We start from the raw sequence: 17,176 nt of genomic DNA on the forward strand, positions 1-17,176 counted from the left end.
AGTGTTACATCTCTCCTGCTCTGATGAGAGATGAAACAACAGAAACAGTACTCAATCTGTCACTCACTGGTCATGTGCAGACATTACAAGGGAGGGACTAGGCTGGCATTACTTTTTCTTGGGGATATTTGTGTAATTCTGGAAAATGTGAGTCAGAGAGGAGGAGGCAATGGCAGAAAGTCTGATAAGTCTGACACAGATAGATAGATAGTTCTATGGATAGATGGATGTGGTTGGATGGATAGTACATTCTTGCGGGAGTGGGAATGCAATATAATATTTGACGACACCTTTTTTAACAACTCATTTTTGTTTCTATCCTTTTCTTTGTTCTTGCATTTTAGTTTTTTTTTTACCTTTTTTCATGTTTAGGCTACATATTGAACACTCAAACCCTGATACATTTAGTAAAAAATGATTTTACAGGGAAAACAAATTAGATAGATAGCCTGACTCAGATTGAAAACTATTTTGAGATACAGCAAAGTGAAGTAGAGCCAGACCGGGAGGAGTGTAAACTCTAATGGAGACCAGCTGTATCCTGCAGACTGGGCCAAATGGGATCAATGGAGATCCTGCACAGAGCCTGATCCCAACCATTTTACTCATCGTGTCTGATCATCTGCTGCAGAGGTCACTACACACGCACACTTCCTGCTTTAAATCAATCCGAGCCCCGCTGCTGGGACATCTCTGGCTCTGTGTGTGGAGACATCCTCATATCCTTATGTTACCCTCCGCAGCCGCAGAGATGAGACTCAGGGATTGGATGCCGCCCTCACCCTGCCAGAAAGCCGTGGTCTCTGCGGCCATCTTGGTTTTCCAAAAATACGGGTTGCCAGGGCGACGTGGAGCCGCAGGCAGAGCAGGGAGGGCTGAATGACACAGTGGGTTTCCACTTCTGTGAGCTGATTACTGCTGGATTTTTCCATCTGCCTGCCTGCTCTTACAGTAGAATAATTGATCCTTCAAAACTTTTCTTTCATGGCTGAGCTGAATCAGTTGGAAAGCGTCTACCAAACAAACTCTGTAAAAAAAACGACTGTACATTCAAATCTGTAAAAAGACTTTGAATAAACACCTTTCTTCACCAACTAAACGTTATTATTGTGATGATAGTTTCCAGTGATAAATTAGAGTTATCAAATCCATTAATCCCAGCATAATTAAAAATTGTTATTCTGTATGATTGCTCCTCCATTAGTCTGATGGGACAGTTAAAGCTGAGTTTAAATGAACAGATGTGTTTTTATTACTAGTTAATGAGGGACTAAAATCCATTACTTTTAATATAGCCCAACTGTAATACATGATACAAATTAAACAAAATGTTTAAAATACAACAACCCCAATGTTTCTCTCTCACCCCCTTCCCTGAAACGCCTCAATTGAACTCCTTTGTTTACTTCCTTAACATAATAGGCGCTTTCACTCCGAAGTGCTTTTCCCACAAAGGTTCATGAGAACTTAGTTCATGAGAACTGCTTAGTTCTCAAGAACTAAGTACAGATCGAATTCACATCGGAATAAGCCCCTGGGGAAGGATTAGGCAAATTAAGCCGCTGACGTCACTTCTTCTGCTTTGGGTTTACTGGCAGGCCGCAAACAACTTCACGGCGTATACTGCTACCCGAAGTCCCCGGCCAGAAGTCCACTGGCACCCTCGGTCCTGATGGAGTCCAACTTGTGTTTATTAATCAAACAAATAAATAAACACAAGGATACTGGGACTCCCAGCAGCTTCTACTGAAGCCTTCCGAGTAAATCGCCAGAACGCCGACACCTCCTCATCACTCCACCGCTCCCATGTTTTATTTTGTGTTGCCATAAGTTATTCTCTCTGCGTTTGTGCGCTGGGCTAATGCTAATAATGCTAATGCAAGGATAATAAAATGGCGGCTTCACAACACTTTTTGGGAGTTTTACGGGGAGTGGTTTGCAATCAGACATAGGAACCTTTTTCTCCCACAAAAGTCCCTGCTCTCTAGCAGGGACGGGAAAGGGGGTAACAAGGTTCTCATGAACTCATTTTAGTTCCGGCTCTTTTTGGTGTTAACGCAACATTTCGGAATTATATCGGAACTAAAGTGGGAAAAGTGCTGCGGTGTGAACGCGCCTAATGACATCACTATGTTAAACCCGCGCTTCTATTGGCTAGTGCTCCAACACATTGAACGTGTTAAGGGGCGGGACATCTTTAAGTGGTTGACCTATCACAACAGAGCCGGGGGGGCTAACCAATCAGAGCAGACTGAGGCACAGAATACAAATATGAACCTGAAAATGTGCGTAATATGTCCTCCCAACTAAATTCAATGATATACTGAAATATGTTTCCAAATGAGACATGATATAATGTCCTTTGATTAAAGTTATTTATTAAATCTGGAATTGTGCATAAAACAAAGTATATTTGAGATAAAGGTAGTAGGTACATAACGTGAGTATACCTATGTTCTATCAGTTACATCTGATATATCAGCAGATGTGAAAAAGCATGAAAAGGATTACAGATACTTGATACAGTTCCTGTAATACTGCTTGACTTTGCACTAAGTGCCTTCATTGTGCATCGCTGCCCTCTTATACTTGAGGCTTACATGATTCATTTGCAACATTTTAAAGCAGTCGAGCTGAGAATATGCTAATTCTCTTCTACTTTACAGCTCCATATAAAAACAAATATACTGTGGAGGCCACTGCTGAAATGATGCAGCATGTGTAATTGTTAGGGAGGTCAATATGTTTCTGCTTCCAAGTAAAAACTCTCTGCATTTATTATACTTGAGGTATGAAGTAAATCTATTCTCACTTCATTCAGGATTCATTACGGCACACTGCAGTTCAAGATATACAGTATAGATGTGAAAAGAGTTCATCCAGGGTTCAGATTTCATTCATTATTAAAACATTCGATTTTCGATCAACTTGAACCTACCGGAAACTATTCCATACAACACAAGGACTTTTAAGTCTTTGTTATTATCGTGACTTCTAAATTGGCAGTTAAACTTATTTTTTGTTTCTTAATTAAAATAAAGCATCAAGTCAGTTACATGATCATTTACATGCACACATATTTATAGAACACAATACAGGAACAGGAAAACCCAAAAAGCACAATAGGGCCTCTTTAAATCAGTGCTAGAAGTTTTTATTACCCCTTCTTAACATGTCAAAACCTCATTTATCACCCTAAAGCCAGTTGTATTGTATATGCCTTTCTTTCATATTTTGAGTGACTTGGGCATCAGACCAATCATGCAAAGTCTTGATCATGTGGGAATGCCTACAGTTATCACATGTTCCTCTTTCTTATTTCCAGCTTATTGCAGGAACGAAAGCAAATATATACACAAAGGTAACATGAAATGAAATGAACACTGGAACTCTGTGGGGAAGAAAACCAAAGTTTCATCTTCTTATTATAAAATACTCCCTTGTTTTGAAAGGTCGCAATAAAAAGCGTGTTCTTTCCTTCCTCATACAAAGTGACGCTTGTGGCCAGCTTGAATTCTCATCACATGAAAAGAGCTACAGGAAAATTAAAGACTCCAACAACTTAAAAGTTTACTTTTTATAGCTAGAAACATTTTCCAACAGCAACAACTTTTACAATTGTTGGAGGAAAGCTCAAAGTAGCAGCAAAAAGAGCAAAGCATTACCTCCAGTCCCGTGTTACGTGTCAGTTTTGGCGGCTCATCGTTGACTGCTATGACAGTCACTGAGATGGTGACAGGGAGGCTCCGGCGGTCGATCTCATAAGCCGAGGCAGAGAGTGTAAAACTGTCCTCTGTGCTCTCAGTGCTGTCATGCATGTAGTAGATGTGTCCAAGTTTTATCTGAAGAAGACAGAAGAAGAAAAGGATCCAACTGTCACTCAATTTTGAATCAGAACTTAATTGTTGGAAAGGCATAAAATAGACAGCGGGCGTGAGCCTAAAAGGTGGAATACAATTTGAACAGTGTGACAATATCCAAAGAATAGTACTTTTAAGAAACCCCAAACCATCCTATCCTGGTAAACCATTACACACTGAAAAGAAAGTCAGAAGAAACTCCAATTTGCTTTGTTCCTCTGTCAAATACTCAATTTGATTGCAATATTTCGATGCACAATCCTCTCAGATATTTCTCCTTGTTCTGATACTTGGAATTTCAAATTTCACTCATGATGATAGTCAGTTTTATAATCATTTCGGAGACTTCTCTGCCTGTGAAAACATAATGAATAATCTCTCTTCTGTGGCTCTGGGGGATCTAATTATCTCAGCTTTGGCTTGGAGACACATTTATAATAGAAAGCCAGCGTTACAAAGGGGAGTTTGAAACTCGAGGGATTTCTCTAGACTGAGAGTATCTGACAAAAAGATCCTGTTGATTGCAATATGGGAAAGAAAGGATCTAGGATCTAAGGGGGTTTAGACCTATTGGGAATAAAAGTCAGAACATCTCTTCCTCAGCTGCTTCAATTTTTACCATTGTTTTATGAATCTGTCTTTTGTGAGCCCACCAACTTTATGGAAGCAGTTCATCTCAAGAGTATGCCTTTATATCACTTTCTATCCGTCATCTCCATATGCAGGACTTTTTTTATATTGTACTTATAAGCAAAAGTTAGTCCACTTGAATAGTACTATATATATATATATATATAATACTTGCTTGATCTTGTCTCTGAGGGCATTTTAATAAACAACAAATGACTAGAAACATTAGGCGCTTTCACACCAAGTACTTTGCCGTACTTAGTTCATCAGAATTTAGTTCCTAAGTACAGATCGCGTTCACACCGGAATAAGTCCCTGAGGGAGGATTAGGCAAATGAAGCCGCTGACGTCACTTCTTCTTCTTCTGCTTTGGGTTTACTGGCAGGCCGCAAACAACTTCACGGATGGCGTATACTGCCACCCAAAGTCCCCGGCCCGAAAGTCCCCGGAGTTGGGGGCTGGCTTCAGTAGAAGATGCTGGGACTCCCAGAAGCTTCTACTGCCGACATTTCGGAACTATATCGGAACTAAAGTGGGAAAAGTGCTGCGGTGTGAACGCGCCTAAAGTCCCTGCTCTCTAGAAGGGAGTGAAAAGGGGGTGAAAATGTTCTCATGAACTAAGTTCTAGTTCAGGATGTTTTTGGTGTGACCGCACATTTTCGGAACTATATCGGAACTATACTGGGAAAAGTACTCCGGTGTGAAAGCGCCTAATTGATCTAGAATAACGGCATAGTATTACCCAATTTTTGAGTAATTGAATCCTGTAGGGAAACATGAGTTTTTGTCTCAGACTGTAGCATAAAAAGGAAACTAGTTGCTTAGCTTTTGTTTGATAAAAGAAACCGTTTATAACGTGTTATTGAACTCTTAATGTGCTGGATTTATTTTTCAATGGAGAGAGGCTACCTTTTTCATCCTGTTCCAAGCTTTTTTTCAAAGCTAAGCTAACTGTCTTTAGTCTGGTATTTAACAGACTGATCACACATTGTGAAACAATTCCCTTAAGGCTCTATGTTTCTAGTAAACAAGAAAACACCATTACCCTTTTTCTAACAGACCTATATTTCTTTACGGTATCCAATATATCTTTTGTTGACCTAAACAGATAATAGATGTTTTCAAAGCTTTTGAGATAGAGGCTATAATCAGGTCTTAAAGTCTGGCAGCAGCACAAGAACAAGGAGAATCTCTCTTATGGGACGAAACCTTGAGGGAAACCAGATGCACAAAAGAATCAGTCATTCAGTCTGAAGTGGGCTAGATAGAGAACAGCACCTGCGGCGCGGCCAAGCCAACTCTGTTCATTTTCTGCATACAGAACAGGACTTTCAGCAGCCAGCATCTTATATGTCTTGTTTGTCCGTCCTAAGGTATCTGGATCACATAATCACACCTGATACTACCTCAACACTCAGGATCCTTGTTGTGTGCAAAGAGGAAAGTTGGAACTTTGTCTTGACAAAAGCCAGTAAGCTGCTGTGATGGGAGGACCTGCTTCAGAGAGCAGGAAGTGCCAAATGGATCCCATGTGACGGGCATCCTTCTGGAATAACAACCCCCAAAAGCAGTACTGATCGGGGAAAGCCAGCGAGACAATCAGTCTGCTCGCTTGGACAATAAACAGTGGGTGGTTGTTTGACACGTGGCATTAAGATTGCAGAGAAAGATTCATGCCTCTGCCAATGTTTATTTTATTTTGAGTTTTGATTGATGTATACCGTCAAGTTCTGTGTGCCTACTGTATTTTGGAAAATGAGTTATGTAAACTCAAGAAGACTTTGTTCCGGAAACATTTTGTACTCTGTGAAAAAAAAAAAGATGCCTGTGTGTGTGGACTTTAATAGGTTTCCACAGATGGAGGACGTAATTGAGACCCGATGGAGAGCTGAACCTGATTAGAGTAAAGGTGTATTGGAGGAAAGTGTTTCAGATGTCCTATTTCCCCTCAGGTTGGATCCCACTCAATAATGCCTAACTGAAAGTGCTTGGAACTTTCTTGTTCAAAGATGGAATAAATCGTAGTTGGCTCTGTGGTTAGGAAAATGCCTAACATTGTTTGACACAGAATCTCTGCTTACAGTACAGCATGTGACACATCCTGGCCACATGGCACATAGCTTACTGTACAGTAACTTTACATTCTTGTGGTTAGTGTTCATGTCGATTTCCTGATGTAGACACTCACGAACACTCAGTTTTTCTCACTGCACACCCACAATGTTAATGTACGCTTACATAACCTCAGTGAACTACCCCAATTGGTGAGTTTATCGCACAATTACTACACACACCAGTTAATCCAGTGTCCTGTCCCGAGGTCACGAGAGGCTTGAAAAAAAGCTTGAAACAACATAGAACATACAGTAGGAAAAAAAAAAAAACCTATACTACAGAAAAATGAAGACACATCCAACTTTGATTTTGAAGCAATTACGGTCTGGTTTAAACCTAGTGCCGGCTGTGGCTAGAACATTTATTCTCCAATGTGGTACTCATTTGGGAGGAATGAATGTTTCCTTTGTATGTTTATAAGGAAAACAGTCAAACAGTACCCACATAAAAAAGCAACACAAATACAAAAATGTATTGTCTTTGGGACATGTCTATAGTGGCAGTTAAGGAAATGTTAAATGATATGCTTCCTTGCCACCTACGTTATCGTTACGCTTAAGACCCATTTGAAATTTACATTTGGATCTTTGAAATAAAGTATGAGTGAGTCAGATGGTAGGAAAGCGCGGGACTTGTGGCCACTCATACATTATTATAGGGATATACCAGGCCAGTTTATTTTGGCTTCAGGCAGTCCAAAGGCATCATCAGTTTTTCCACAATCCTGCAGCAAAGCAGAGTAGAGGCATACTGGGGCTACATGTAGGAGCAATACGATATGTCTCTAACTAGCTCCAGTAAGCTATGTGGTCCATTCAGAATGCACAAGGAGTTTTTCACCAGTAACTACGCATACATTTTTCATATTTTCCCTTAGCTGGGGACCCTGACTCACACAGAAAGAGAACAGAAAACTGTGATGTAGCAGCTCCCGTGTTCTCCCTCTCTCCTCTCTGTCTGGTAAAAAAACAACACATCCAACAAAGCACTGAGAAGTAACAAGGTAAAGTTTCATGGGGAAGTCGTACTGTGTAATCCTCCTAAACAGCCAAATGATCTAGTCTTGAGAGATGTTATACTCCCTGGAGTCATTTAGAGCAGTGGTTCTCGTTTCGAGTGGGTCCGGATGTGTGAGTGAATAAAAAAATAAAATAAATTGGAATTCTTTTTTTGGGGGCAAAAAGTCAAACTTTTATTTTGAAGGCCCGATTTTCTAACGCTGTGCATGCAGTCGGCGTTGGACTGGAAGTACCGGAGACCATAAACGGTTTTTAAAACTTCTGTCACGTAGTGATCATCTTCTCAATAAAAGATCTTTGCTGATGTTTTTTCGAGTCTTCTGGCCAATCAGAATCAAGATTGTTGCCGGAAGTCCCCACGGAGAATAACTTTGAGGTAGAACTATTCTTTATACATCCATGGGTACAACTTCAGATAAAAATGAACACATAATGAAATATGACCCCCGGTTTGATGATTGACAGTTCACAGAACAATGGGAACCCTTATCCACAATTTAAAGTAAGTCACACAGACTATCTCCTCTTTACTCTTCTCGCAGCAAGATGTCAGAACAAAGTGAAAAACAAACAATGGCATAAAATATTATTAATATGTCGGGTAGTAATAGGTTTATTTATTTTCTTCTCAGAGTGTACCAAAATGCATAGTTTATGTTAGTATTTCTAAAAATCTCTGGGGGGGAAATCCCCCCAGACCCCCCTGCTGGGTTGGTTTTTCAGCGTGTGGGCTTTTTTATATAGTTCAGCTTTGATTCCATCATCTCATTAAACCTTTTTTAAAAGCATCCTTTAGCTCTGTGAAGAATTATAAGGGATATATTCACTGTACTTCACTTTTATTAATATTGTATGCTGAAAAGCGTATATATTACAGCACGTTTTTTTGTTGAATAGATTTCAGTGCTTCAAAATGTTGGGTTGCGATGCATTGACCAAGTAAAAAGTGGGTCCCGAGGCCTGACCAGTTGAGAACCACTGATTTAGAGAGTATTTAATATGAATTATTGGTTGTTTTTTAGTTTTTCTCTGAAGTTTTTGGCTCAAGACATACTAAAATATAAGGTTCCCTAAAATGCAGGCACAAGAGAAAATGTCCACGTTGTAGTGGGGTTAGACCATAGACATGTGCTTATATGGTCAAACCAAACCTTCTGTAAATAAAAAGCCATAAAACGTTTTATGATGCAGGCTTAATAAAAAGGGCGAAAACAAATGTCAGACATTTGAGTGGAAAAAAATCAGGGAATGGAAACCAAATGGAAAAACACAATAAAAAAATGTAAGATGATCCATCAGCATGTACTCCCATATTTGTTACAGTAGTTTGTGGTGAGGCTGCTTCGTCAAAAATGCCTGGCTAATATGCAGATAACATGTAATTATAGAGGTTAATACATGTAAGTACACACATTGACAAAGGCCACAATGACACTGCTCATTATCAATTAAGCTAGTACTGTATAATGAAATAAGATGGTCATCAATCTCAATCAATGATAAAAAAGTGTATGCAGTATAACTTGAATGAGGATCAAGATGTTTAGAGATCTTTGGTCAGATGTTATTGGAATATATATCTGGATTTCATCATATCATAACGTACCTCTTCCCATGTAAAGTAATCAAGTTCGTCTCCATCCAGGTAACGGAGGTCCCCGTGCTTTGGTGCCTCTTCAACAAGAAATTCGATGTTTGCTGAGCTGTAGAAGGGATGTGAGATGTTAACAATCTCTGCATTGATCGCCCGGCTGAGGCCTTCCTTCACTGTGAAGTTGAAGGTCTGGATGGGGATGATCCGCGGCACGATGTTTACAGAGACGCGCAGGTCCTCCACTGTAGTGAAACCATTACTGACATCAACTGTGAAGGCGTCACTGCCCTGAAAGAGATGGATGTTCAAGTAAGTTATTGATCTACTAAAAATAAACCTTGTACCTTTGACTCATCATCAGAGGCTGAGGTTGTGTTTTGTCCGATTGTACTCCCAGTGTGAATATTAAAGGGAACAAGCTGCCACAGCTGATTTACTACCACAGAATAAATTAAATGACATCAAACCTGGATGGATGCAGACACATAAAGAATGCGTCCCTGATTAATGTCCTCTTGAGTGAAGGAGTGAATGTAGTCGAGGACAGGCGAGTCTGGGCTGTCCGAGTTGTTGGTCAGCTTCACCACATGTCCGAGACGAGGAGACTCTTTAATGGTGAACAGCATTTCTGTAGGAAGTATATCAGCTTGATCCACCTAATAAGCAAAGACACAAAAAGTTATTTTTAACGTCTTATATGTCAATGTGCTCATCTAAGTGTGTGTTGAGGTGGATCTATTTAGCTTTCTGACAAATTGAAAATACCCAAATAGGCTAATACACAATAAAATAGTTTGACTTTTTACCCTTGGTAATGATGGAAACTTTTGTCTCTCAATGCATGAAAATACTCAGAGACGGCAGAAATAAGTGAATGTTGTGCAACTATTCCAGTGACAGATGGTAAAACATATCAAATAAACTCATACAACTTTAAAATTCAGTTTTCCTTAGAAATTGGCAGCAGTGTTTCAATGTTGAAATTATATTAGAGATATTTGGCTTTGAAGACTGGAGCAGTATTGTAAGTAAATGTCAGTACACTACACTTACTCGTTTTATTTTCACTACAGAAATAGGCCACTGTCAACTTTGCTGCACATCATACCTGTAAAGGCAACCGAACAACAAATATTTGCCAGTGAGGGATATGGTGTGAAGCTTTTTCCAGACGCGTGGTGTTGACAGCAAATCAAGTCTTCTCTTTGAGTGCATTTAAGATGTTTATTTGGATTGCAGGATGATGACAGCAAAACAAGAGCCGGGTGTTTAACTGATAACTAAACAACTAACTGTGATAAAGAAAATAAACCGAAATTAACTCAGAAAATAAGCGAAAACACGCACGGTTGAAAAACTGTGTGGCTTCCCTCTGGTGATTCCCAATCCCTAATGCTGTGCACCTGTGTCCTCCCCAAATAGTAGGCTGTACCCTGAAATTGGCTGAGTCCCCGCCTATGCCCAGGTCAATTCAGTAGTATCACAGCACCTTCATATACACATATTAAAGTACATCAAATTGGCTGCAACAATACCTAATGTTACAAGTAGCACATCTGATTGGAACACTGTGATAGCATGGTGAACAAAAAGACATTTGGTAACATTTAAAGTCATGCTGCAGATTTATAGTCATCCCACTGAGAGGATTTCATAAACTCTCTGGAGCTTGAAGGAGTGTTGAGCAATTGTGCAGTACTTGCATTTGAGCATAATTCAAAAGATCATACTACTTTTTAATTTCGTAGAAAGCAAACACATTGGAAAATCTCCCCGAAGCCAAGTCAATAAATTGTTGGAAAAGCCCAGTGTTTTAAAAGCTTTGTTCAAAACAACATGTGTATTATGGGTTTGGGTTTGAGACAATACTGGAGATCTCAAATGTTTACGATAAAATTCTTAAAATAATATTTTACTTTCAGAAATGTCCCTCCTTATTTTAAGTCAAAATACATATACTGAGAATGTGTCAGGAATTGACCGAACATTTTGACCTCATTAATACATTCAAGTTGAAGTGCAGGCACGCTCATGCTATAAATTAAAGTGGGCTCCAGGAAGCTCCTCAGGGGATACTTAGTGCTCTGTTTTCCACACTTAATAGACTGCAATTTAGTGCATAAACTAGATTAAAAGCAGCAACTGCACAGTCATATTTAGCCCTGCTTTCATGTGGTGGTAATGTAGATTAAAGACAGGGTTACAAAACAGGGCAGTATGCTTGAAATTAGTCATGTCTCACAAAGAGAAACATATACTTGAATAAAACAAGATGTGTCAGATAATTCCAGCCAAGTGGTGTGAAATGCTATCTAGATTAATAAAAACAAATGTGTGTCGTAGAATAAATGTCTAAATATGTGAACTGTAGCTCTCAATCACAGATGAACATCTTCTAGTTAGCAAAAACTAATGAGTTTTGCTCAACTTAATGTAATGTAAGGGGTCAGTAAACATTACCTTGAGATTGTTCTGGTTGATTACGGTGTGCTCTCCCTCATAGGAAATGATGACCTTATTGTTCACCAACTCAGGCTCAGAGAAGTAACCTTGCTTGAATATTCTTATCCTAAATGTGCCGTCCTCAGAATGTCCTCTTGCTTGGACGGTGAAGCCGAAGGAGTCCTTGGACCTCAGACTCTCGTACTTATGCTCATATGAAATGACTCCTTTTTTCAAGTCCTCCTGGGTGAACTCTGAAGACTCAATCCCACTCACAATAATCTTGCCGTTGCCGGGTGGCGTTGTGATCTGGAACTTGATCTCACTGTCATCTCTGACGTCCATGTTGGAGTCAGCGCTCAACAGTGTGGTGTTAAGGGTCTTGGTGCTTCCATGGTCGATGACAATGATTGTGTTGTTTACAACTCGCAGGTAGGGCTCACCTGCCTGGATTTCAAGCAGCGCAGTGGTCTTGTGAAAGCCATCTGACACCTGCAGCGGGAAGCGTTCCCGGTCTGCTCCGTGGTGAATGAAGAGGATCTTCTTATCTCTCAGGTCGGCTTGTGTGAAACGGAAAAGGGGCTGCGAGGGATTAGATGTTGAGACAATGTTTCCTGAAAGGATTCCCTCACGGGCGTAGACAATTTGAGTGTCATTGAAACCTGAGTCATCGTCCTTAAACTGGATGACATCTGTTGTTAGCAGGCGCTGACCGTGGCGGACGATATTGAAGAATTTGTCCACAACCCTCACAGGAGCATGCTCGTTCTTGGATTGGATGGTTATCCTGAAAACATCGTTTATTGTTTCTTGATTGTCTTGACTTTCTGCCGAAAAACGGAACTCATCACTGCTCGTCTTGGAGCCATCGTGCTTGTAAATAAGCCTGTCAAATTGGAGGTCCTCATTACTGAATACTCTTATTGCCCCCTCAAATCTAGGCTGCCCGGGAGGGGAGTCCCTTATCAATCTCCCGTACTTTGGACCCTGTGTGACTCGGTACACAATATCTGTAGAACCTGGAGAGTGCATCCAAAGGAATTTGTTGTTCAGAGTATGCTCACCACCCTGCAACACAAACAGCTTTTCATTGGTCAAAACTGAAGCAACTGGAGCATCGGCGTTGGCAAGGATGGTAATTGGGAAGGTGTACAGAGGGGAATACCGATCATTCGCCATGACTCTGAACTGGAACTGGTCTAAACTATCCACAGCTCTTTGCACACGCACCCTGTAGCTAACTGTATTTTCTAAAATGTCCTTCTGTGTGAAGATGTCACCCACAGCCAACTCTGTGTCTGACAGCTGCAGACTGCCAAGTGTTGGAAGCTTGACAAGGATGTATTTGACAGTTTCTGGATCTACGTTTTCCCCTATCACTTCAACTTGAAGCTCTGTGGGTCCAATTGTTTGCTCTTCACCAGCCTCCATTTCCAGCGGGACCATAGTTGTAACTTTGACTTGAGCAGGGATGATGTTGACTAAGAAGATGTTGTTCCAGAGGGAGAACCTCCCCAAGTGGACATCAAACTGAATTTGTTCGCTCACAGTTTCTTCCTGGTTTCTCGAGTCTGTGCTAATGTATCTCAGCTGATTTTGATCTAGGTCTGACTGATGGAAAGTTGTAACCTGCCTGTATATTCCATCGCTTGTCATTATCTGAAGTTCTCCAAGTATCAGAGGCTTAGTGATGTTATACATGGCATCTCCATTACGCGGATGAGCTATGACAGCAAGATTCTGAACACCCATGGACGTGTTTGTTCCTTGAACCAAGTGGAGGCCAGTGTTGGTGACAAGAGTCATATGTGGCTGTGTCACAGAAAACTTTAAAGTAGTTGAATGGCTTTCTGATTGTCCGTCAGACACCTCCAGGGTCATTTCAACAGCACTACCCCCTCTGTGAACAAAATAGATATTTCCATCCTTCAATTCTCTGCAGGTGAACTCTGAGATGCTTCTTCCTGGCTGTTGACTGTTTTCTAAGTAACCAACTTCCACCGGAGGCTCTGAGGATACAGTTACTGCTAATTCATCACAGCGGCTGTCAGAATCTACGATTTGAATAAGGCTTGGACTCAAACGAGTTCTTCCGTTTGCTGTAAGGGTGATTTCTCCTCCACCAACTTGTGGTATGTCATTAACGGGAATAATTTCAACTGGAAGGACATACTCCTGAGAAGTCTTCAAACATTCAGGGAGGAAGTCATTACTTTGAACAACAACCTGCAGCTGGATTTGATCTGTATGCCGTTCATTTCCATCATGCATATACTTGATCTTCTCCTCGACAATATCGAGAAGAGTGAACTTTTGTGTGCGTCTTGTGTTTGTGTTCATATCAACCAAGCCAAACAGGGGATCAGTCTGGAGAGTAAATATGATCTGAGACTGTCTCAGTCCTGCAGCACTGAGGTTAAATGTGGGGAGTAGGTTGTTGATATCGATTAAAGCCTCTCCACCTTCACGCACGAGTAGTGTAGTGACATCAAGAAGTTTTGTTACATTTCTGTATATCTCTGGTGTGTCGTCTGTTGGATAGCAATGCTGATCAATGATGTCTATATCAGCATATTTGATTTGAACAGGGGGAGAAGTTGTAGTTGAGTCTGTGTCATCGTAACTTGAGTAGTCATAGTCCTCTCCTTCACATTTAACATGAATGTCTTTGGTGATCAAAGCATCCTGCAGGCTTCTATACTTCTGATTGACTTTGATTTCTCCAAAACAACCAATGAAGGATTCGGCTGTCATTTCTTCCTCTACTTGACTTAAGGACCCGCTCTCACGAAACACATCCTTCATCCTCCCCTGGATGCCTCCCAAATACAAGTTTCCAACCAAGTCCAATTGTTGTGATGAATCAAGAGGGAGGGAGGAAGACTGGCTATCTACATTGATGACAAATGAATCCGGACTGACTTCAACCTTAACTCTATGCCACTGATCATCATCCAGCTGCACCTGGGTATTCTCCAGGATCTCCAAGCCATTTCCGACGTCCAGCATACCTTTGAGAAAGCCTTTCACAACACCAACAGCTACGAAGTCAGACTCTCTGCCAGGGTGGAAAAGAAGTAGAGCATCCTCGATGGTTGTCTTCATTAGGAATTCGAGGGCCCTCGGGGCACCACTAGCCCCGCTCCAGGTGGGGAAAGACACAAAGGAATCAGGAGTGCTGAAACTAATTGCCTCCCCGTCACCAGCTTCAAACTCAGTGCTGCAGGATTCCTTCGTGTGATGGCAGTCTTTATACACTGCGCTGAGGATATCAAACTGGTGGGACTCAAATTTGACCTCAGTCATGCAGCCACGGAAAGGGGGAATGGCATTGTTGAGGTAGTTAGTACTCAAGTCTCCTGTTCCTCCAAGCCAAATGCCCCGGTCAATATTTAGCAGTTCTTTATCATCCTCCACAGGAACGTACGTCGAGAAGAGCTCATCAATGGTCATGGTGAGTTTGCCGTCTTGCAGTGTGAGGGAGACTTTGTGCTCCAGAAGGTTGTTCAGCTGAACTCCTTGGGATGAAGAAAGTGTCACCTCGTCCTTCCCCATGTTCATCCGAGCCTAAGGGAAAACAAACATATTTAATTGTTGTATTCATACATTTAAATAACTCAATATTTGCACATCCATGGGATTTATTTCTAATGTTTGAAGCAAATGTTTTCCGCAAAATTAACAAATAGTACAAGTTACAACATCCATTTACTGTGATGTGTGTCCTCACAACAGAGATCTGCATTTTTAATAAATAAATGATGTATGTCAAGAAGTAAGACATTTCATATGTAATGTTTTAGTGATTGTATAGCAAATTAATGATTAGGTTGTTATCGAAAGGAATAATAACATTTCTTCCATTTTTATATGCCGAGCTTTTTCACTCTTATATTTCATGCTTATCCATTATGCCTTTGGCAACTTCTGCTGGGCTTTTGAAATGATTTTGAAAACTCTATTACCAATTAAGGTGTCATTTTACGGTCAAATACACAGCTCAAGTATTCACTTATCATATTTTTGATGCATATCATTCAATAATTATCTTTGGTTCGATCATTATTGCTGGTAACAAGAACCTTCTATCTTGACGTCAACTTCAACAACGTTGAATACAAATGTTTGTATTTTTGTGCCTGACTGCACTCTTTACTGGCAGTAAAAGACTATTTATATAAAATGGTGATGATGTGTTATCTTTTATTTTTGTAACTTATTTACAGTTTTATACACATTTCCGAGATGTTGTGATTTTGGCAGATCTATAAATATATTTTTATTTTGTTAACTAAAACATTTCAGACTTCTCCACAGTTTGTTAATCATTCACCTGGATATTCCCATTCTGCAGCTCAAGGAACAGGTAGTCCTCCTCCCCTGCAGCCAGTAGCAGCAGCCCGCTGCGCCGACTCGTCTTGATCTGCAGAGACACGTGGAAGGAGGAGACATCTTGGAACGTCTGTACATTGCAGTGGCTGTCCCCAAAGTAGGATACTGTGAAGAGGAAAAAAAAGTCAGCTTTGAAAATGTATGTTTACAAAACGAATTGATTCATATCTTATTTGAATTTATATATTTTAACTTTCCTTACTGTGACCAACAAATGATTTCTTTTTTAATTTACTTTTTCCATTTCTTTATGGATAATATTTAATTGGCTTTGTTGTAGAGTGCCGGAGGCCAAATAATTGTATTGCAAACAATCGCTTCGCTGTAATTATTGCTCCAATGCTATGCATTAGAACGTATCAGAATTGTTCACGGTTTGTCACCCTAGAAATACGCATTTTTCTTCAAAATTACATTTTTGAATCAAAACAAATAGGCCACTTTTTTCCGTTTTTCACAGATCACTGCATTCCTTTAGCAACATCACACTTGTGCATAAGAGGCTATAAATGTATCCTACAACTGCAGAATGGCAACACAGTGAATTCTAATGCGGGAGAAACCAATCACTGTTTATGAGCATTTATCTGCATCTCACGTTACAGTGCAACTTGCTCACGACTGATTTGTATATTATCAGGTGTCCTACAGCTGCTCCTGGCTGAGGGGAGCCTCTCTGGCCTCAAAGGGATTCTCTCACTCAGACATCAGTCATTACCCCTGCAGAGGTTTTCCGGGGATATAGATTCCTGGGGTGCAGGATTTCCCAGGCTTGAGCTGTCAAGTTCCCAAGGAAATGCAAATTCAGCCACCTGCTTCGGACTGTGCTCTGCGAGGCCCTCGACAAAATGTAAACCAAGGAGGAAGTCAATTACTTCCCAGTGCACATGCTCTGAAATTAAACTGGACCACCTCCAAGACCTCCGTTTCCTCAGCATTCGTTTTCCATGGCGTTAGCCAAGAGATATAGAAAGGGGGCTTTCCATTAGCCACCCACTCATCCTCACAGGGGACAAGACACAGCATCTCATTGGAACATAGCGAAGAAGGCAGTCTTCTGATCACACAATGCTAATGCTCTGAAATAGTGAAGCAGAGCGAGGCATTTCTGCGTCGAAGATAGA

The 17,176-nt window shown here is 40.7% G+C and overlaps 1 protein-coding gene across 2 annotated transcripts in view; it reads right to left on the minus strand.

The window, feature by feature from the left end:
- Positions 1–17,176, minus strand: part of cspg4 (chondroitin sulfate proteoglycan 4) — a 74,164-nt gene that overhangs the window by 17,666 nt on the left and 39,322 nt on the right. For both annotated transcript variants that reach the window (XM_079681096.1, XM_079681097.1), the window contains exons 2-6: positions 15,994–16,157; positions 11,679–15,227; positions 9,686–9,874; positions 9,231–9,506; positions 3,666–3,842 (exon numbers count right to left, since the gene is read on the minus strand). In XM_079681096.1, the coding sequence (XP_079537222.1) occupies positions 3,666–3,842; positions 9,231–9,506; positions 9,686–9,874; positions 11,679–15,227; positions 15,994–16,157 (4,355 nt within the window). The remainder of the gene's footprint in view (positions 1–3,665; positions 3,843–9,230; positions 9,507–9,685; positions 9,875–11,678; positions 15,228–15,993; positions 16,158–17,176) is intronic.

Source organism: Notothenia rossii (assembly GCF_949606895.1).
Source record: "Notothenia rossii genome assembly, chromosome: 5".
Classification (NCBI taxonomy): Eukaryota; Metazoa; Chordata; class Actinopteri; order Perciformes; family Nototheniidae; genus Notothenia; species Notothenia rossii.